Here is a 23,789-nt window from a genome sequence, read left to right as displayed (position 1 = left end):
AAATTATTTCAAAATTGTTTGGAATATGGTGATAACTGGCAATCACAGACATATTATTTTGAAAATTGATTTATAACTGGTGGACATTTGTACCATCATAACAGAAAATCCCATGGCGGATGTTGTTATTAATAAAATGGGGAAAATAACTAATAAATATTGGTACCATCAAATTTGGTAGATGCCTTGTGGAATTGTTCCCATTAGATTTAACAAATATAGGCGGTACTAGAATTATATAAGTTGAGGTTAGATACGGTTAGTGATATTGAAAGAGCCATATCATATACACTTTATTATATACTTAAAACCGATGTTTTTCTTTTGGGATTGATAAAGCCTGTGGAACCGTGACTGGTCCATATCGTCACGGATGGCTAACACAGAGTGATTGTTATTGATCGCATTACAAGTAAAATTTATTTATATATATAATTAAGTATATAATTAATTGTAATATTGGCAGCTGAACTTGAGTTGAATTTAATAAAAAGTACAGGAAGGCACGATCCAGTGAGATGCACAGAATAACTCTGTATTATCATTAAAAACTGGATGTGTAATGCCACTTATTTTTAAATTCCTGACGGAAGAATAAATCTTCAATGTCGACAAAATGTAGCCACTTTTTAGGACAAATTTATATAAAAAATATCTTATCAGAAAATATATTACTTTAACGTGACTGCAACCACATGCATATTTAGATAACAGAAAAAGGTTAACTCATTAAAAATGACCCAATGGAACGTCTTTATCTAAGAAAGGACAATCAGCAATAGGAAAAGAAAAGAAATGGAATGGACATCTGATTCAATCTGCACAAAGTAACTTTATTGAATTTTAAAAATTCGCATCTATCTAAATTTATTATTTAGTATATTTCGAATGAAAAATGACGCCAGAAAGTTACAGCATTCGGTCCAGCGAAACAAAATATTAAAGCTTCTATTATTTCTTTTGTTAGGAGTGCGTGTTAAATATTAAGTAAGTATGCTTTGGTGTATCCTGTCCTATGGATGACAGTACTATTCATTAAAAATGTTATCTATGGATGACAGTACTATTCATTAAAAATGTTATCTATGGATGACAGTACTATTCATTAAAAATGTTATATTTGCCGCCTTTTTTAATAAGTTTCTACAAACTATTATACTGAATGCAAACAATCAGCACATGATAAATGGCATCTGTTATGATGTATATATGCATTCAAAATCGATTTCCATTAAATCAAAAGATACAAACTACATAAATGTTTCGCTTTATTGGAAAAATGTCTATCAAACAACAAAATTTTGATTAATAAAGAATAATTTTATTCATCAAATCTTTATTGAAACTGTGTGCTTCTAGTATCGCGCTATCCCGTGATGAATTGGAAAATTATTACTGCGTTTCTCAAAATTGTTGCTATCACACAAACTGCCAAAAGATAAAATAATTGATGAATTTGAAATAAAAATTTGATTGTGTTCCCATAACAACGAATCAAAAATGATTTATTTATTTCCCAAATGATCGTTTCTGTTCGTTGACATATTATGTCAAATTAGCGTTTCATCTGTCAATATTGGAAAAGAATATACATATTTTCCTCGTCTCGTTTAATATGTAAACATAACCACTCGAGAGTTATAAACACACGACCAATCAGCGCGCCGGAAACCGGGTTGTCGTCTGTCGATTAAAGACCTCCCAGTTCAAATTACACGGCGCTCCGTCAGTCAGAAAAAAACATAACACTTTAATAACCGAATGAACACACAAAAACAACACGTTGTCAGTCGTAACAAAGAAAGTGTTTTAGATTAATATAACTTGTGGATAAATGAAAAGCTTATGAACATTGGATTTTTTAGTTGGATTTATTTACCGCCATGATTTGGTGGCTAAAAATCTTAATTTGTACCTGTATTCATAGTATACTATTTTCCTTAATTACAGGTAAGTTACGATAAATTAGATGTTTGATTCACGTTAAAGAGTTCAGTTTGCTCGCATCACCACTTCTCGATGAAGCACGTTGCCAAGTAGAATATTGCGTTTCCACCACATGTCAAACTTTGTTGATATATTTTACCAGAAAGCTTTTAACATCATTTCCATAAGTTTTTTTTTAAGCAGTACTTTACTTGCTTAAGTTAGATAGAGAATAAAATATGTGGTTTGTGTATTTTTGAATTAAGTATATTATATCTCAATGATAAAGAGCTTTTAACGTTATTTTCTTCGTAGTGATATTGGAATTTTTATAAACAGGAAGGGGAAATATTTTCACTGTCACTTAAATTGTTTTTAAAATTGTAAAACTGTTTTAAAAATTGTTAAATTGTTATGAGCCTTTTATTTCCTCCACATTTATATCAGTATTAGACGCGATTTATTTAAAGTTTAAACATGTATTAAAGTATAGGTATCCATGAACATTTTAGTTGAAAATTTTGCATATATTTTAATTAAAATTCTTATGATAAGACACCAGTAAAGAAATTTCCTAGAATATGTTCTGTTAGAAGTTATCGAAATAGATAACAAGCAGAGCCAAGCCCTTTAGCAAAAGCATCGTTGAACTATGCTATGTTATGAATGTGTATTTATTTGCAATAAAATATTAAACTTATTAGAATATATCCTGATACTTTGATCGTGGTAATGTCGGCTGAATTAACTTAATGAGGTTTAGACGCCAGTAAGTTAATCTAATTTACCTATACATTAGAGAAAACAAATGTTGCCGTCGTCAGCCGCAATCATAAAGAAAAAATTACACGGTTTGTCATAAAACAGAACATAAAAATAGAAATGAAAGTGCATAAATCCTTTGAAATTCTCATAACTTTAAACAAGCTTTCACCATTTATTAACACTACAGTTTTTTTTTGTATTTTGGTATACACTTTCAAGGGAGATGTACTTGGTTCTCAGTATAAAATATAAACCATGTATAAATCACAAGTTTTGAACAAATCACTGTTTTTTGGAGTCGGTGTGTCTTATCTATTCCAAAATTTAAAACAAAAATATTCCTGATACACACAGACAAGAGCTGTGCATTTTATATTTATTGTTTATTATATTGGCCCTCTTTTGTTATGTGGTTACCATGCACGCACCGACTGTTCTGTACTCATCAGGCATCATTATTAAAAGTGTTAATATATATATATATAGAAAGTCATATTTTTAAGATAATTTAAATTTGTAACAATTCACATATGTATTTTTTTTTAAATGCAATTAATTAAATATGAATTTATCAGTGAAAACTGATGTTTGAAATCCAGGGCATTAGTCACATTCAGACACAGATAATTATAGACAAAAAAGAGCCTAAAATGTATTTGGAAACCGAATTGACCAACTTTCTGTAAAGAATAGATAATTTTTTTTTTTGAGATATGAATATCCAACTCGTGTGCCATAACACAAAAACAGTCTGTAATGTCGTCCCTTTTCTGGGACATGACCAATAACCCATGCTCCATATGATAACATAAACTAAACGTTTAACCCATTTGATTTGGACACATAAACCATGTTCTATATGATTAACAAAATGTTTATAAACCCATTTGATTTAGCTATGTAAACCATATTCCCTATGATTAACTAAATGAAATGTTTCCCCTCTTTTTATTTGGCCATCTAAACCATGTTCTAGATTATAAAATCATTGAAAAGTTTCCCTTCTTTAGATTTGGCCATCTAAACCATGCTCTATATGATAATCTTAATGAAATGTTTTTCCCTCGTTTGATGTGACCAAGAAATCATGCTGTAGATAATATAAAATCATGAAATGGTTTCCCTCTTTTGATTTGGCCAAGAAACCATCCTCTATATGATAAACTTAATGATATGTTTCCCCTCTTTTGATGTGACCAAGAAACCATGCTCCATATTTTAAAATCGAAGAAATGTTTCTCTTCTTTTGGTTTGGCCATCTTAACCATGTTCTATATTATAAAATTAATGAACTGGTTCCCCTCTTTTGATTTGGACATCTGAATTATATGCTCTTATATTATAAAATCGATGAAATGTTTCACCTCTTTGTATTTGGCCATCTAACCCATCCTTCCTCTTCCCTGAGATATGCTTATCTAGCACGTATACATCTACGTTATACTATTATTAACACAGTCCCCCTTTTAGGATACGACTATCTAAACCATGCTCGCTCTATGGTATGAAATTTAGGAACTTTCTTTCCCCGTATTATTTTATATGACCTCTGACCTATGCTTTATGTTATAAAATTATTGTTATATGATCCTCACATTTTATCTTCTTTTCTGTTTATTAATTACATTTCTCGTTTTGTTTTAAAACATTCTTGAGAGGATAAATATATGAATCTACATGGATAGATAGTTGTATGAGAATATTAAATGTCAAGAAAACGACGTGTGAGTACACCTTCGAGTTAATATTTCACTACAAGACAAGGTATACATTTCAAACAAAGAAATTCTACTTTTGTAATTTTACCAGCCTTCAGAATACCTCATTTTACTTATCGTACAAATCCAGTCTACGTGGGTTTTAAAACATTAATAGTGTTTCTTGATCGCTAATCTAGTTACTAAACACAATGAAACACGCTAGCTCGGTTCGTTGCCTCTTATTATAGATGAACTCTGCTGATAAAGTATATTTACCGCGGATTTGCACTGTAAAAACCTATTTTCGAACTCGTACCCTGTGTTCTAAGGTATTGTTACCAATCTTTCATGTCGATGCTTATTATTATCCACACAGCAATTATCCAACAAATTATACAAAATCGTTCTCCATTTATAATTTTTTTTAAATGTCTGTGTAAGAGGGTCATATTCGTAATCAGACATCAATTTGAGATATTTTGATATTTTCTTATTTAATGTGACTAAATTAAAACATCTACATAACATTATACGAGCCATTAAAGTTGTAAATCAAAATATATGAAAAAGAAATGTAAAAGTGTTAAAACATACGTCACATGATAGGATAGTAAAATAATGTTGCAAGGTTCCTAAGCTTCTGATTGATGGCGCTATTTTGATCTCTAGTTCTTAACACCTGTCGATATTTTGAAAAATTGCAACTAAATGTAAAAGCTAAATGTCGATACATTTTTTGTTTGATACATGAAGCTTTTTGATTCCACATTTTCATTCATTGAAAACCTATTACTTTCTATGTTAAATATATAGAGATGTTAGTATACCATAAAGTAGCGCAATGATGTTCTGTCTTATTTTTAAAGGTAAACCAAACATATACGGATTTTGCTAATGTATCCCTCCTAATAATCTGGGAACAGTATATCTAACATATATCAATATATGTTCCTGTAATAATGGACTGATAAAATAGAAGTTATTTGACCTCTCTCGTGTGCTGTTCAGTTTTACTCAGTTTGTGCAAGTACGAAGTCACATGCCTGAAGGGATAACGCAAGTACATAGTCTGTTTCCAAGAGATGGTCGTCAGATATCCTGTCACTTTTTCTGTTCACAATATTATCAAAACCTTTTAACATTTAATTTGTAAATGTCATTATAATATTTGGTAGTCATTTATCATTTTAACTACCTTTCCTTTTCTGAGGCTAAATGTTCCCTTTTTGACCTGGACTATTTATTAGGTTGATATACATTTTTAAAATCTACAAGAAAACATTAAAGTAAGATAGACCGTCTATAATTCTCAAATTACTAGTTAAATGTTGACTTTATATTAAAGTGATGTTATAATCTCTTTATCCAGTCTTTCATCCCTGCTTGTATGTATTGAAATTTAAACTGCGATGTCAATAGCAGGGCGGATCAATGCGTTTAAAACGTTTACCTTACTAGAAAAACAAACATTTAGTTAGGCATACAGATTTGTAAAGCTCTGCACAGCAGTTGGTCGTATTAAAGTCTATAAAAGGCTACATTAAAAAATAATAAGCTTTTTCACAGCCGTGAAACATTTATCTTGATCCCTTATGGTTTAAAAAAAAGCGAACAACCTGTCAATTTCGATGTATTGGAGATCTGTGAATATACCTCAGTATTAACCAAATGAACTACCCTTCCGTGGTATATGAAGTAGATGTACATGAGATAGTATCCCTAATACACAAAGAAAGGGCACGTAGTATATGTGTAAATAATATAGAGTGAACAAACATGTAGAGAGTCACATCAGCTCTGACAAAATAACACAATCTATCCTATCACTTAGCTTGCTCTTAACGCATGCTTTTAATTATAAGAAAGTTATGTTCACTCTGTCTCGAAGTAGAGAGGAAATGCTTGTTTGTGTACTTAAAATGTTCATTGAAGTTTGGAGGGGTAATAGAGGGCAATAAATACGCCATCTTCCTGGGTGAAATACTCGTATACAGTCAATTTTTGTTTGTTTGAATTGAGGCAATAAACTATGAAGCACACATTTTGTTTGCTTTCCTGTGACCATCATAGTAGTATAACACGATATATTGTGAAACGACAACACATTTAAGCTTTCGGCAACCATAAATTATACAATCACCTTGAGGTTATTGTGTACAAAGGAGAATGAAATGCTAAATATTTTCAAGTTCTATGTTTCCATTTTCTTTTGAAAATTTGGTATATATTCAGTTTTGTTCAACATACAAACGAAATATCATGAAAAACTGAAAGATATAAAGACATGATTGATATTTACCAGAGGGAAAAAGAAAATGTTCATTTCTCAAAATATGACAAATATTTCGAACATTAACTTTATACATTTGCATTTTTAAAGGCAATTGAACATAGTATATTTTTAGAATGTTGAAAGGTGTGGTATTTTAATTTTTTAACTTCATGGTTCACGAACACATGCTAGCATACTGTCGATTGACATAGCAGCGCCACATTACCGCTAGTTATATATTTTTGGTCACAGACCTTACATTCCACACTTGTATCACCAGGCCGGTTTAGAATGAGAACACATCACGTATTGTGTACTTTGTTTTCTCCATGGAACTGGTGCAGTTATATATTTTGTTTATGCTACTTAACATAACTTAATAACTAAAATATTTATTTTGGCATGGCGATTTGTCATTCTATCAACGATACCCTTCGTTCTGCCATAATCAACTTACACTGTTAGTTTATATAAACATAATAGAGATGCACACTGGATGCCATGCATTGCGATTTGTCTAACAGGATCTTTGTATTTTAACAACATAAGCCGAAAATTGTGTTAAGCCACGGTAGCAGGAATAGGCTACCACTAACATCTTAAGCAATGAGTAGTTTCATAGATATAATTGTATATAAAAATCTATTGCATGTAACCTTGGTTATTGCACTCTTGACTCGTGTATTAAGGGTATTACATTTAGATAAATTGATTAGACATCCTATTTGAATTATTCAGTAATAACGTAATGAGTGGATAGTATCCTAGTTGTCAGCTTTGAAGATGTTATTTTCATTACGCTAGGTCAGCTTAAAATACGTTTATTTATATTGTCCGTTAAAAAACCCAAAAGAAATCTTTTTGTCATGGCAGAGGGATGGGGTTTACAAAATAGAGAATAATGGGCAAAAAAGAAAAAAGAATAGAGAAAAATGGGCAAAAAATATAGAAAAGAGAATAATGGGGTGCTAAAATATAAAATATAATGCAAAACTTAAAGAATTGGGTAAAAATATACTGATAACAGAAAAGAACAATGTCCAGAATACAGTTATCAAGTAATTACAGAATAGCCATTATTTTTAAAGATAAAGAATAATGAGCGAAAAATTTAAAGAATACAGAAATGAAGGACCCCCCCCCCCTTTCCCCAATCCATACCCTCATAGCATGCAACTGTTTTTTTTTCCAATTTTTAGACACAGTAATTTGAAAAATACTCTATATTTTAACTAACGATATGCATCTATTCCATACATCTTTAGTTGACGATTTGCCATCATGTAAAAGGTTGCTATTCACTTAACCAGAAAAATTATGAAACATGCACAGTACCCTATACAAAAAAATAAAGCTTCAATAATTGAGTGTCTATCCTGTGCCACGTAACTAGAAATGGGAATTCGCACACGATCCCGATTGTCTCAATTTATACAAAAATGCCACTGGACGTAAACCATACAACAATCCAATTCAATTATTTTGTTTGTATTCCCAGACTTAATGAATTCCCGTCTCTAGTAACATGACTAACGGTTGACACATGAATATTAAAATTTAACAAATATATGCGTGTAACTGTATGACAAATATAACCTTTTCATTCTTTAATGTTCTTTAAATGGGTTCGTGTTCCTCAGTCTTTAGTTTTCTATTTTGTGTTTTGTGTACTGTTGTTTTGTCTTTTCGTCGTTTTTTGTTGTATTTTTTGCCAAGGCATTGTAAGTTTTTAATTTTTACTTGTGAGTTTGAAAATACCGTTGATGGCCTGGTGCAAAGCTAGATTTTTGCCCCTATCCAATATACCCCATGTTCCTGTGAAATTCCAATTTCTCCACCTTTCATCCAACTGGACTTAAAGCAAACAAAAATTAGTCAATCAGATTAAACCACTAAGAAAACCTACATGTTATGACGGAGTAGTCTATGGCGCTGGATACAGTGCGGTTGATGATGCCGATGATGTCTAAATAAGTCAAGTTAGAATCCTGCTGATGAAACTATATAAATTAATCAGTTCGAATCGAGACATACAATATATGTGTTTGAGTGAGAGTGCACATTTTAGTTGAAGTGACGTTATATTTTGATTTTAGACCTCTTTGTGGTAATGATACACAACTACACACGCAGTTACTTGGCAGTTATGTAACCTTCCTAACACCTTGATCGAGGATATGATACACAACTACACCCGTAGTTACTTGACAGTTATGTTACCTTCCTAACACCTTGATCGAGGATATGATACACAACTACACCCGCAGTTACTTGGCAGTTATGTAACCTTCCTAACACCTTGATCGAGGATATGATACACAACTACACCCACAGTTACTTGGCAGTTATGTAACCTTCCTAACACCTTGATCGAGGATATGATACACAACTACACCCAAAGTTACTTGACAGTTATGTTACATTCCTAACACCTTGATCGAGGAAATGATACACAACTACACCCGTAGTTACTTGACAGTTATGTTACCTTCCTAACACCTTGATCGAGGATATGTTACACAACTACACCCGCAGTTACTTGGCAGTTATATAACCTTCCTAACACCTTGATCGAGGATATGTTACACAACTACACCCGTAGTTACTTAACAGTTATGTAACCTTCCTAACACCTTGATCGATGATATGATACACAACTTTACCCGTAGTTACTTAACAGTTATGTAACCTTCCTAACACCTTGATCGAGGAAGATAAAGAGTTTGATTTAATATTAAGCTATAATTCAACATTTATTCTGGGTTTCTTCACACGTTTGACCCCACGGGTCAACTCAACACAACAACATAAATACTGATAACACCTTAAACGACATCTGTCATAATGTTACCTGCCTTTCAGGTGGCTTCCTGTCGTTTTACATATGTACAAGATACACAATCACGACAGTGGCATTTCTAAAACTCCAAAACCCAGCACGAACTTTCCTTAAAACCCCATCAGTTGTGAAGTTTCAAACACTATGTGAAGATTTTGTTTGACTTTGCATTTCTTTGTTGCGATGTTGATCGACTTGATAAAACACGGAATGCAATCTAATAAGAAACTTGTTTTAACTTTTCTGACGATTTTAAACTCTTATCTACGTTTTATCATGTTATGCAAGAGTTCAGTGAAGAAGCTATAATTAAGATAAAGATTAAATAGGAAAACGATCATGGATTATTCGTACTTTGTTTAACTGGATGGCAGTGTAATTTGCCTTGTCTTAAAATTAAAACAGACATTATTGAGCTATGACATTAATAGTTTTGATTATTTGAAGATATTGAAATTTTGTATTCCATTTATTGTAAAAGGAAATCTTCAACTTGAAACTATTGTACAGACTGAAGCCTGAATAATCTAAGTTCAGCTTGCGTCTTAATCCGTTTGCTTTATTTTTGCAAATAAAGTATGTTTAAACTTAGAAGTACCGTATGCAAACTGTTTTTGATTCATTTTTGTTTTTCTGATCTCATATAGTATTGCTTCACTTTTTCTGAATCAGTCATTGCTGAATTTCTAAGACGTCGGTATATATTCTGTGTTATACACACCCATAGTGGTATAATAGTGGTAAAGTCTAATTATATTCCACGCTTGTGTCAAGAGACACAGCAAAGTTCTGTTTTACGTTTATTATCTGCTCCCGGTTAATTTCAGAGTAAAGTATGATATTCATTGTGTCGCGCAAAAGTTTTACATTTATTTGTCTCAGCATTGATAATATTCCCACATTGTCATATATTTATATAGTATCTAGATTTTCTTTGGCTTCAGACTAATTGTCTCCATGTTCAAAGCCATGATAATACTTTGAGACACTTAGCCATGGTTTTATAAGTCATATTGACTATTATGGTAACGTAGATTGACAATCCAGACAATATCCAAGACTTTTTATTGGTGTAAAACAAAAAAACTTTCGGATCGATTCTGTACATTTGAGATTAGATAGAGCATTAAATGAAACAGTGTCTGACGAGTGATGATGACTTATTAATAGTAAAACACTTTTAGTCCGAGACAGAAATCTTGCAAGTTCTTTGTCTTGGAGAAACAAAGGATAGCCTTTATCCTGTATGTTTATCATCTTTCATAAATTCAGATAGCCAAGCAAAACAGTTAGTTTGTAAAAGTATTGCTGTCAAGCTGATTAAGGTATAGCCAAATTCACGATGTTTACGTGACTATTGCATTCCGAGACTGGACTACAATTATATATCTTGATAAAGGTTATATCACTGATACGAGTAACATTTCGCTCTCACCCCGTATGGAATTTACGTAGGCTGACCCCATATATATATATATCATATCAGGTCATTAGCACACTATGTAACAAATAATATGTCTCCACTCGAGAAACTTTAAATCGGCTAAGACTTAGAGAATACATATGTATAACCGAATGGTATTAGGTTTTTGTTTAAAATGATTCGACCATTTTGAACTCGTTTCCTCATTCGACAATTAAATAAGTAGTTTTAGATGGTATGGTGCCATTTCCTGTCCTCACCAGGTTGCCATAAGGTAAAAAATATCCGAAGAAATATGCAAGCATCAATCATTTCATAACATAAAGATACTATATTTTATTATCGTCATAGAACTTGTAACCATGCTATGATAAAAAAGTTCGAGCCAACATTGGGTTATAAAGATAAGTTTCTGTTGAGATGGGTTATATTAAAACATAGTCTGTCGCGTGAAATCGTGAGGCCATACTTGTATCTGTTGAGATGGGTTATATTAAAACACAGTTTGTCGCGTGAAATCGTGAGGCCATACTTGTTTCTGTTGAGATGGGTTGTATTAAAACACAGTCTGTCGCGTGCAATCGTTAGGCCATACTTCACGTGTTGATTCAGTTACTGTGAAAGCGTGATACTTTCCTGTCATAAATATCAATTTGGAATAAAGATTTTTTTTTATCTCTCATTAAAAAGCGCGTAAACAAACATTGCCTCTGATGATTAAAGATAAAGGTTTTTATTGTAATTTAAACCAGAAGGATCGCCAGAACCTACAATAACCATGACCAAGTATGTCTTCCTCTGAAATATTTTGAAACTTTTCGGTTGTGTCCATTGCCACATTCTTCCTTATGTCGTATACAACTTCAATCGTATCATGTTTCTTTTTATTTTGTCATTTGTTTTCTTCACGTTTTTTTTTTTTTTTTGCTTAATTTTTTTTTATTCAACATTTTTATGTAGGCTCTTGCGTTCGAGTTTAACAGGGATCTCAAATTAATCGGATGTGTGTACATTTGAATGAGACAAGACCATAATAAACGTTCACAATAAGGCGACATTTACCAATCACTGTGCCTACTCAACGATGATCAGCTACACATCGTGTATAAACTATAACAAGCTCCAAATCGTCCATACAAGATAGTACAGAAAAGTTGTGAATTTTTAGAATTTAACTCCTTCAAATTTTATTATAATAAATTTGCACACTATTAAATACTTCAGTTTAAGATTAGGCACCAAATGCACATACTGTCTTTTTTAACGAAAACCTCCAGTTCCTTTGAATCATATAAAACCAGACGAAACAGCTAGAAAGCACATTATGAACTATCGAAGTAATATAAATTCCATAAAACGATGTCATCGCTATCATGAAAAGGGAAACAAATAATCGACCTGTTTGTCGTTAGGTGCTGAAAAGTTTTATGTCAAGGTCCGTGTTGGTCAAGAGTTGCTGTTTAAACTAAAATTGTAAGTGAAAGTTTGAGTAGATAAATTGTGGATAGCCGACATTACAATTAACATATATCAATGTATGTTTCGTTAGTTCCTAATAAAGTTTGACCTTGTATGTAAGTTAAGGGTAGAGTAAAGGTGTCCATGTTGGAATACAAGTAAGTTGGCGATAAATTTTAATTTTGAAATTGAAGAAATTTAGAAGAACTAAAATCAATTGCTTTGATCCCTCCATCTGTATGTTTAAGTCATTCTAAACATAAGTTGCAGAGATCTCTTTTCAAAAGTGCATATCTGTGTACAATCAAGAAGCAAATATCATTGCATATGACAGATTAATGATTCATTACATGGTTTGGTGTTAAAAGTAGCCAAAGGGGACTTTACACTTGGGCAAATATAAAGTACAAAAGTAACAGAAGGCGTGAAAAGGTTAACATTTGCAATTTTTCTCATGTAAAAAGGATTTTGAAATATCTCGTGGTTAATAGCATAGAACAATCTTTAAAAAGTAGAACATATGATTAAGTATTTTCCTCCTGGTTACTGGTGTTTCTTTTAATATTATTTAATGAAATAGAGATATGTATCATTTCTTACAAGAATAAAGGCTAATGTGTTTTGATTGACTGTACAGATAGTTTTACCCTGTTAATGGTGTTACTAATAGCTATCCTATAGATCACCCTAAGCGTTTATACGTGTAGCACTTTCTTTATTTTACTTTCTAAATAATAATTAAAAAAATCTAACCATACATGCTTGAGTTATTATAAAGATACATAAAGAAGATACCAATTTTTCGAGATATCCTTTTTACATAAAGAGGTAAGCCCAATTTCACGGATTTTTTTTTACACAAGGGCTATTTTTGAAAAGTCTTATAAAATTAAGTTTCGTAATTTTGTGTGTATACTTTGAAGTTTAAGCAACATCATTGGTTATTTCAAAACAGAAGAACAAATCGTAAACGCTCGAAGGTAGCTAACTGAAAACAGAACTTTTGACAGATATAGACAAATTTTTGGTCTTTATGAGAAAAAATGTACAAAAAGGACATTCTTAACAAAAACCAAAAGTTCTGTTGAAAGTAAAGTTATGTATTACCTTTAAGGTACACATCAATTCATTTTGGTTAAAGATGTCCTTTGATACAATTTTTTTTACCAAAAAAACTAAATCACAGTTTTGTGAAACTAGTATGTATTAAACCGCAAGATGTATAGCTATTGCTGATTAAGATTTAAATATTATGAAAAAATGTAAACTGCATCTTTAATAAGAATATGGTATATACTCTTTGATAATCAAATTGCTGTAGGTTTTTAACCACTATAAAATGTTGTGAGTGAAATAATTACAGGGGAAATCACTTTACCTCTGGCTTTTACTGTTCGTCAACTAAGTGGGCAAAACCATGTATTTTCCATGTACGGTCAGAGCCGTAAAACTTAGTATTTTATACTAAAAAAATATGCTTTTATGAAATTATCATTATTTCAGTGGTTTGTATTACCAAAATTTGATAAAACATCCTTTTTTGTTTGGATCAGAAAGGTTCACATGTTTTATTTAATATTGTATATATACTTTTAACCCCTCCAAGAAAGCAACAGACTATGAAAATTCTCAATAAAGAATGTTCATAAACTTTGTGGTCATCAGTCTATTTTGTGTTCAAGACTTTGACTTTGACACGTACTATGCCCTGAGCTTAATTTGTTCAATTCAATTCTTTATTTACACGCAGACATAAAATATGTGTTACACGAGGACAAATTACAAATCAAACTCTATAAATGACAGAATACACAGGAAACTAATAACAAAAGTATACCTTCTAAAGATTACACAACTTATAAGGTACATGTATCTAACTAGATGAGAGTAGATAGTTTCTTGATAAATTATGCAATAACTAACAGTGAAATCTTTTGCATTTTCAATACAGATGGGTATGTTGTATAATATTTCGGTATATATTTCTTCCGAAGTTTAGTGATAGTAGTTTTATTACATACATATAAATAATGTTATTCATCACCAACACATTCATACCATAAGGTACATAAACGATCGATTCTATGCGATGTTGTTACATCTGCCAGTTTCTATAGGAATTTTAAGATTGTTAGATATACATTGTATATATCGTCGTGAATATGCATGAAATAATTGCCACTGGACGTTATAAGCAAAACATCGACCAATAGGTCTACATTTGAAGGAATTCACTCGATTGTGTGCAAAGGTATTGGAACAAAATGAAATAAAATATTGAATTCTACTACTAATTTAAATGTAATAAATTTTAATTAGATATGAACACCAAATACAGTTTTTGTCAAATTTGAACATCGTTTTACTAAAGCATAGGACAGTAATTCCAAATATACATATAAATATCAATTATGGAAAACTAAATACAAACATGGTTTCCTTTCAGTTATGAATTGTTAAACTTGCCTTTGTAATTAATAAGTATTAAATCTGAAATTTCAAACTTCTATAATTTGTCCTATCTGTAAAGGTTTTGTGAAACCTGACTATGACGTGATAATGTGGTAGTACACATCCTTGTTAACGGTAATTTTGAATTGATTAAATGAAAGCCTTGTGAAATAAGAACTGTTCATCCTTTATAATAACACAAATTTTACATAACTACGTGATTCCACTAATGAAGTAATTATGGTCTGTAGTCAGTCTGTCTTCTCATGAAAAGGGTTAGAGAATAATCACTGATAACCAGTCACCCCAAACTGCTTTTGGCGACTACACATGCAGCTGTCGTGTCAAGTGGGATACTAATTTTCGTATGAAATTTAAAAATTACCTTCGAATTCCATTTACTACAATGAAAGTATAGAATTTTCCATTGTACTCGCAAAATCAATTTGTCATAACTTGTAAAAAAATGTAGTAATTTCCTATAATTTCGAAACAACGGAGTAATTTTTATTTCAATATAAATTCATTACTTACTGTAGAAATTTAATATTAATTTTAAAATGGATCATTTTACATTTAAGTCTATTTAATTTCCTCTTACTTTAAATCAACATTTTAAAAATTGAATCGATGGTAAGAACTGATAAAATTGTTATTTGGCGATTTAGCGAATTAATGCGTCTCCTAGACCAGATTACAAGCGCCAACTAGATTATGTCATTGAAGATTAAAAAGTTTATTCTTTTTGGAGACCAAAGGTGAAATGAACGGGTGGTTGTTAGATAGATGATATACATGTTTTCTATTTAAATTTTGATAATTATTTTTTTTTGTACATGTAATGTATAAAATATATGACAGATTTGTATCTAGACAAATAAGATGTCAAAACATATTGTCAAAAGACTAAAAATCTGTCACTTCGTTTGTAAGCATAATAAGCGATCAAAAATTTCACTCCAAGTAAACTACAATTTCAGTTTGTTTTGTGGTTGAGCAGTATCCGTATACATATTTAAAATGCAAAAACTAAAAAAATCTTACACTGTATCTGTCTGTTTATTCTCAAAACAAAAAGTCAAAAAGCAGAAAATGTATTTTTCAGAGGGCATTTGAAGATAAAAAAAGTCACAGTTTAATTTGCTATTTATGTGAGGTTACAGTGTATGTACAAATGCATTGAATGAAATATTCAAACTTAAAGTAAATGTCTTGTTTAAATGTACAAATTGTTTGACAGATAATTTTATTGCATTTTCAAACCAGTTAAATGGCTTGGAACCGGCAAGTTTACAGTCTTAATTTAGTTGTAAATACTGTATGCATCAAATGGTAAAGCAATGGTTTTTACAATTATCTCCAAAAAAATCAACATGAAATATCGAAGACTATTAAAAACACATTACTTCAAGATAAATCATAGAGATAATTTTTTCATCTGTTGATTTTTAGACACGTGGTGCGTAATTTAAATTGCACTCAGTTTTTAATTTAATGACGCAATGTAATTTGTTTTAATGAAATTATCAAAACTGTATCGGAATACCGGATACAAATATCCTTAAAACGTTTTTAAAAATTTTAATTGATACAAAAATAAGTTTGAAATTTCTTTCACATTTTTAGTTGTAAAGTTGCAAAAATTAAATATATAAATTTTGAAACACAATGGAAAATACCAGCGTACACAATTTCATGCAAATACAACCTCTCTAAATTCTATGACACTTCAATGCATTACAACATTTGTATGAGCACATGATCTCCCGGTCGTGCACTACATATATCAATATTATATGTAAACTAATGACAGCTTTATGTTTACAAAAAAAATTAAACGGTATTCTTTATTACAAAAATGGTGCCTAATATCCCACTGCAATAATAAAAACCAATCTTAATCGTCCTTTTGTAAATTTGAATTCCTAAGAACTGTTTTCATTATCTTAAACATGCTTTATATTGCATTTTTGTAAACTTAGAAATTGCTTCCAAAAAAAAAGAATTGAAAAACTGTCGATGATACCACTATTTTTGTTTTAATTCTGATTCCAAAATTTTTGTTTTTTATTTACCGTAACATGTTGAATGGTTAGTTTAAGGGGGTGATTCATGGGCGGACAAATAAACGAAAAATTATCAAGTTAATTGAAATTTATTATATTTCAAATTATTTATAATGCACATATGTAAGTAATTATCATAAAGTACTAGTAGATAAAAAGATAATTTATCAATAAATCTTCACCTATTGCATAACAAGTGCATGCAGAAACAATAAATTATTTTCTGAATTTTAGTGATAACATGAAGTTATTTTTGCAAGAGTTAAAAGAAATAATGCATATATTTTGTGAACACTCTTCATCTTTATTATATATCCGCTAGAGTGCAACTTAATAAGATACTTCTGTTATATTAAGAACATATACTTTGCCTCCATTTTGTATTTAACATGTTAAGGCTGAGGTACTTTGTATACCGCTGTTTTCATTTTGAGTCTCAATGAGACGCCCAGTAAATGTCGAAGGAGGACATTTTTTAAAACTTGTGTATGATATCTATCCTTAAAATCTATTCCTGTTGTCAGTGTAAGACGTTTGACCGCGACACGAGTGGTCATTTATTGTCCTTAATAGCATTAGCCTTTTTGCCAATGACCACTGAACAGTGACAGCGAGGTTAAGCTATGAATCACTGGTCACTGTTAATGTTGTTAGGAAAAGTTTACTGGTCTTATTTAATTTCAATCTGATTGTCTACTGATGCTATGTAAGAATACGCGACCGACTTTTTTTCAGGTGTTAACCAATTCAGGGGTGGATCTAGGGTCTGAAGAAGGGGGAGCTTAATTGTCAAAAATGGGTTAAATACCGATTTTATTTTTTACGATTTTATACATAAACATAATTTTTCCGATTAAAAAAGGGGGTGGGGGGTTGTACGACTCCAACCCCCACTTTATCTCTGAATTCGACACTTCAATTCTTCCTTACTTTAATTACATTTCATGACATCAAACATAATGTCACTTTATCTTTTCATACATTGGGCATAAGTTGGTTTAATTTATTATCATAGGGCGTGATTGCTTGCTCCTTTATGTTATACCGAGGTATAGTAAGAGAATGCAATCTGACCCGAGGTATAGTAAGACGATGATCTGTGCCACTTTCCTTGTACGCGAAGCATGAACACATTATCTATATATTTTTATTAGCTTGTAAGACAATAGGAAGTGGAAAACATGAATTACACCTTTAAAATTGTAATACATTTTAATTTCAACTTGAAATATACTCAAAATGTTTTATTCACCCGAATATCAGAAAGTTATATAAAATGCTCCGTGACTGACGATCATTAAAATTTTGTCGACTAATGTCTTGTTGCTTATTGATCCTTTCGAATATACACTCGTCTAAAACGGTAAATAGATATTTCCTCGGATACCTCCTCGTCATTCAGCTTCAAACCATGCACGTATTGAAGTTTTCCGAAGGTTTTGTTATTTAACAATCAGTCTGGTAGAAACGTGATATGGCATCTGTTTATCATTGACAAAGCAATAATTACAATATAAGTACATGTTCTGTTGCATGCAATATAGTTATTAATTTTGTCAAATTGATTGTAACTCGACTAAGAGGCACGATAAGGTATCATTGTTTATTTCTATACCTATATTCGGCGAAAGAAAATGCATGGATTTTTTATGTTGGTAACACGTTTCAAAGAATAGTGGTTTCTTTGTATATTGCTTATGGTGTTGTCGGGTACTTAAATGATCAGCAATATAATTTATTATGTTTCCGCCTATTATGCCTTTTCAATATATTAATAATGATACATGTAGTAGTATTTCTGTGTATAACTTACACCGACTCTTGAATTAGATTCAAAATGTTTTCCATTCATCACTTTGAATTACTAACTATGATCAGATCGCTTAAATATACTGAGCGTTTTTCGCTACCGTAGTATGTTTATATTTTCATTTCGATTTTTATGTTACAAATAACAACATACATTTTCCATTAGTGTACCCCTTGATATATTATAATGAATATCCTACATCACCCCAACTGTAGTAAGCGAAATACAAACTTATTAAGATGCATCTTTTTACTTTTACTACATCCGTGATGGTTTCGTTTATAGTTGTAAAGCAATGACAGATTTAAATCTGTAGATCTTTTTTTCAGTTGTACTGAAAAATTTATTAAAATATAACCTTTCTGCGTTAGTCCTGTATTATTTACCACTGGACATTTCGTGGAGTTAATTCGCACAAAACAGAACATTATTTGACATCAGAAAATACAACGCCAGATTTGGTTCAGTGATATAAACAACTGTACAAAAACACATGAATGCAAGGTAAAACTCAATACTGAAGTTAATCATGTGAGAATAGACTCATATAAGTATATACATGTACTGCTCTAAATGCTATTCCTTCTTTGAAAGCCAACTGTTTACAAGTAAATCATTATTTACAGGTTTAGAATGTGAATGTACAACTTATGAATGTTTGTCAGAAAGAAGAAGAATATGTACAGCTAGTCATTCGTGTTATAGTCAGATGACCAACGATATTGTAGAGAGAGGATGTATAGATAGGAAAACACCCTTGTTATGCGAAAATCAACGTCCAAACAAGAAGAAGATAGCTAAATTAATGGCTGGTTGGCCTGTTTTACATTGTTGCCGTGACAAAGACTTTTGTAATAAAGGTGTTATACCAACAGAACCTCCCCGAAGTAAGGGTAAGTAAAACATACATCGTCATTTAGAATTATACAAACACTAATATACTTTAGATATATAATAATACTGTAGAGAAACCTCCCCAAAATAAGGGCGAGCAAGACATACTTCGTCATTTAGAATTTTACAAACACTAGTACACGTTTAGATATAAATTAACATTGAGAGAAATATTTTTTTTATAGAAATGTGAATTCATGAAGTTAAAAAAATATATATTATTTCAAAACAACAAATTGCAATCCTTTTCTTATTGAATATGGATATAATCTTGGATGTTAATGTATATATGTAGACTTATACGTAAGAAATAACTGTGTGCCTCATGATGAAATTAACAAGGTACTAACACTATGTATGAATTAGTATTATGTCGATACGACCTCTAGTGAAGATTGCGGCAACTCCGGTGCCAATAGTTTCAAATATATAAAGTTGATCTACATTATGCATAAGGTAGTGATGTATTTACCCTGATGACACGCATACATACATTAGTACATTGATGAGAGCAGATTGCTGGGGCAATTACGTTTAAAGCCAAATACTTACTATGAATACAATATTGTAAATAAATCCTTTTGAACAAACAAATTATAATGGATAATGTTTCTGTTTTCAGATCTTCCTGTTTTGCCATCTCAAGAAGACACAAACGATTATTTGGATGAAAATCAAATAGAGACAATAACAGTAAAGACAAACTGTCCTCAGTCCGTTTTAAATTCCGGAAACGGCAGCTCCGGGATGATAAATCCTATCTACATTGCAGTTCCAGTTGCAGGACTGTGTGTACTTCTAGCCCTAATTATTTTTGCGATGTATCTTTTAAGACGGAGAGGGGACTATTATGAACGATATCCCTATCCTCCAGTAGTGACAATTCCACGTCACCATGTTAGTTGCAAAGACTCAAAATGTGCGCCATCGTGTAAGCTGAATCGATGTACAGACAGTGAACGATCTTCTTCCGGAAGTGAAACTAAATTATTTTTATAAAATCAATTCTTCTTCATTATTTCCATTTATTAAAAAGTTCTGAAAAAATGATAGACGACAAAACATTTACTGCACTGGATACAGAGATCACTATTAATGCAAGTCCATTACAATTACATATAAGTATAATTTCTTCTATTTCGATAACTTGCTTTTAATTGACATTGTTTATACATAGCATTATATGCAATGAAATTCTACAACGTAGTACTTAACGGAACTTTAGATTTAGCCAAGTATCTGTAAAACACTTGGATCTTAAAATGAAGACCAATTTTCAGGGATGCATATATCCTATCATGTTTATGATACTACCTTTATATAGAGATATTTATGTTTAAATGATCTTCTGATAAATGGCATTGATAGAACGAACGTTATTTATATACGTGGACATATGTGTGTGTGCTTGTTTGTGGGAAAATAGCAAAAATGACAAATAATATATCATTGGAATATGTGAACCGATTTGTATGGGATAACTAGTTTTGTATGCAGTTGTAGTGGTGTGTGTGTTTGTTTGTGTGTGTGTGTGTGTGTGTGTGTGTGCAAGTGTAATAAACAGTTTACAAACATATGTGAGTGCCTTGTACATGTGCAAGATAAGTGCTAGATTTGATTTAATTGTTATTGTAAGTTAAATGCTGTGATAAATCTACCTGTTTTTAAATGATAAGGAATCGCGTTTGGTGCAACTCTAAAATCGATACAGTTGATGAAACAAATGATAAAAGAGAGAAATATAATATGATTTCCATTCTAGAAGGTACATGGGAATGGCTGATATTCCATTAAACAGCATGTATTGTCATGCTTTGGAAGCTTCTCGTATTGTTATATCATATATATTGTTATTACATTTTCAATTTTATTTGACAAGATTTTTAAAACATTGCCAACAGTCCCATTCATGCTCAGAACGAAGTCAACTTCAAGAAGGATAAAACAAAAAAAAACAAAAAAAACAAACAAAGTTGTTAAATTACTACCAATATTAAAAACTCAATACCTTTTTTATCAAAGAAATAATAAGCTTTTATATATCGAGGTAAAACTTTGGACCAAGAATGTCATGCTTATTGAAACTTCAATTTTTTAAAAGGCAGCGCTTTCGTCACTCATTATAAATACAATTTTATAATCTCAGGGTTTTATATGTCTCACTTCCACTGGACGGAAGTAACTATTAGTCATCATTGCGCACGATTTATTTCTAGGAATCTGTATTACAAATTTTCATATTATTGTCATAAATTTACAGAGTTATTTAATGGATAACAGATATATTTTGCACGTTCATAATTTTGTGTTGTTTTAAGTTAAACCATTGTATTAGTGTGCAAATGTTTGTATATTTCAACAATATTAATTGTAAATGGAGTTTGGGTGGTAAACCATTTAATGAATTTAAATGAGAACACTTTTTGAAATGTATTAACATTAATCATTTTAATATTTAGTTTTGAGATCTTTTCAGTACTACTTCAGACATCGGCCGTCAGATTCAAATTATTTAGGCATGTCACAAGCGACATGTACAGTTTAATTGCAATATTTGCACTAACTATATATAAAAAATGCATGCATTAATTCGATTAAAGCAGCCGAAAAAAGATGAACATAACAACATGTTATAATAACTCTCAAGATGGCTGAAACCGAGATCGCGGGTTTAAGTATTTTTCTTTTCATTTTACACCCAAGGAAATTATTTATATCAAAACTTTAGAATGATCTTTTTGTCTCGTGGAAGATTTACATATGTGGTTGTTAACAAGAAATTAAAAGTTATTTGTGTTCGTTCTTCACGCGATCAAAATGGTTACATTCAAATTGGGACAAATACGTGACTGAAAAGATAAGACCCTTGAAGGCAGTCACAACTGCATGATGGATAATCAATATTTCCTTTCAAAGTAAAAAACAAAACCAAAAGTATTTGCACTAACATTTGTTAGAATTAAATGTTAAGTCATTGCTCCACAATATGTATAATTTACGCATTTCGTATCCCAATAACCCGGTTTTTTTTTTGTTTTATTTTTTTGTTTTTTTTTTTTGGGGGGGGGGGTAAAAATGACGTTACAATCATAGGTTTGATGTATCACTCCGTTTAAAGTTCGTGCAATTCCGATTGTTTAAGCTAACATTTTCTCTGTTTTACGATTAGCCGAACCTTGATAAACTATCTTTATGTTAATGTCAAGAAACAAAGTTTCTCTGAATTTTGTAGTCGACTGTTATTACGTTGAAAATGGTTCAACTTAATTTTCTTCACAAACGCCAAGTATTTCGAAATGCATTATTTTGAATTAAATGGTAACTAATATGCATGACACTTCAATGAAACAATAGCTTTCAAGTAACTTTCATCTATAAATTTTAATAAAGTCATATGAAAAATTAATTTAAACCGCACCTCTAATATTCGCAGTACGAAAAAAAAAAATCATGATCGACGTTTTATCGCTTTCAAGAAAAAAATCACATTATTACACAAAATTATGGTCATTCACTTTCCAATAGAACGAGTGATAGTGCTATATGCTCTGTTACAAACTAAAACATTTGCATGTCATTTATATTTTATCTTTTTAAAATTTTATAAGAAGATATGAGCAAAATAATCAAACCATTGAAATACTTTAACTAATATAGAGATACATGTATTCACCTATATTTTTTTCTTTTTTTAAAACGATCTCAATTCGTCTTTAATCTCAGTGTGGAACTTCACTCTTCATTTAAGTTTCAATTTTATTTCTGCACAAATTAAACGATTAATTTCGTGTAAATTCTCAGCAATGACATAAATATTTAATGCATTTATACATTACTGTTATTTGAAACTTATCTTATATCATGTAACTCACATCTAGTAAGTGTAAATAGACACACTCAAACAATGAATTAAGCTATTTAAATGTGCCATTTATTCATCTATATTTTGCCGGTATTTTGCAATCATTGTTTTCTGTTGTATTTTGTTGTCTAAAATGTATATTAAAAGAGATGGGATAGTGGGGATTTTTTAATAAATAAAATGAATTCTTAAATAAATGTTATTTTGTTTTATTTTTTCCACTTAAACATTACAAGAAGCAAGTTATATCTGTATCAAAAACATTTTACTTCTGAAAAAACTTACTGTGTGAATACCTGAACTGATTCCAAAAACAAATACAC

General features: G+C 30.9%; 1 protein-coding gene across 1 annotated transcript; it reads left to right on the top strand.

The window, feature by feature from the left end:
* The first annotated feature begins 1,685 nt into the window (after positions 1–1,685).
* On the top strand, positions 1,686–23,663 carry LOC127730965 (uncharacterized). The gene is made up of 3 exons (XM_052239601.1): positions 1,686–1,950; positions 19,337–19,603; positions 20,227–23,663. Exons 1-3 carry the CDS (start codon positions 1,884–1,886, stop codon positions 20,601–20,603), a joined length of 711 nt encoding a protein of 236 aa, XP_052095561.1. The 5' UTR covers positions 1,686–1,883; the 3' UTR covers positions 20,604–23,663.
* The last annotated feature ends 126 nt before the right edge of the window (positions 23,664–23,789 follow it).

The sequence above is a fragment of the Mytilus californianus genome, unplaced genomic scaffold (genome assembly GCF_021869535.1).
Source record: "Mytilus californianus isolate M0D057914Y unplaced genomic scaffold, xbMytCali1.0.p SCAF_2, whole genome shotgun sequence".
In the NCBI taxonomy this organism is placed as follows: domain Eukaryota; kingdom Metazoa; phylum Mollusca; class Bivalvia; order Mytilida; family Mytilidae; genus Mytilus; species Mytilus californianus.
Note: the sequence above shows the minus strand (reverse complement) of the source record. Positions and strands in the feature narration are given on the sequence as shown.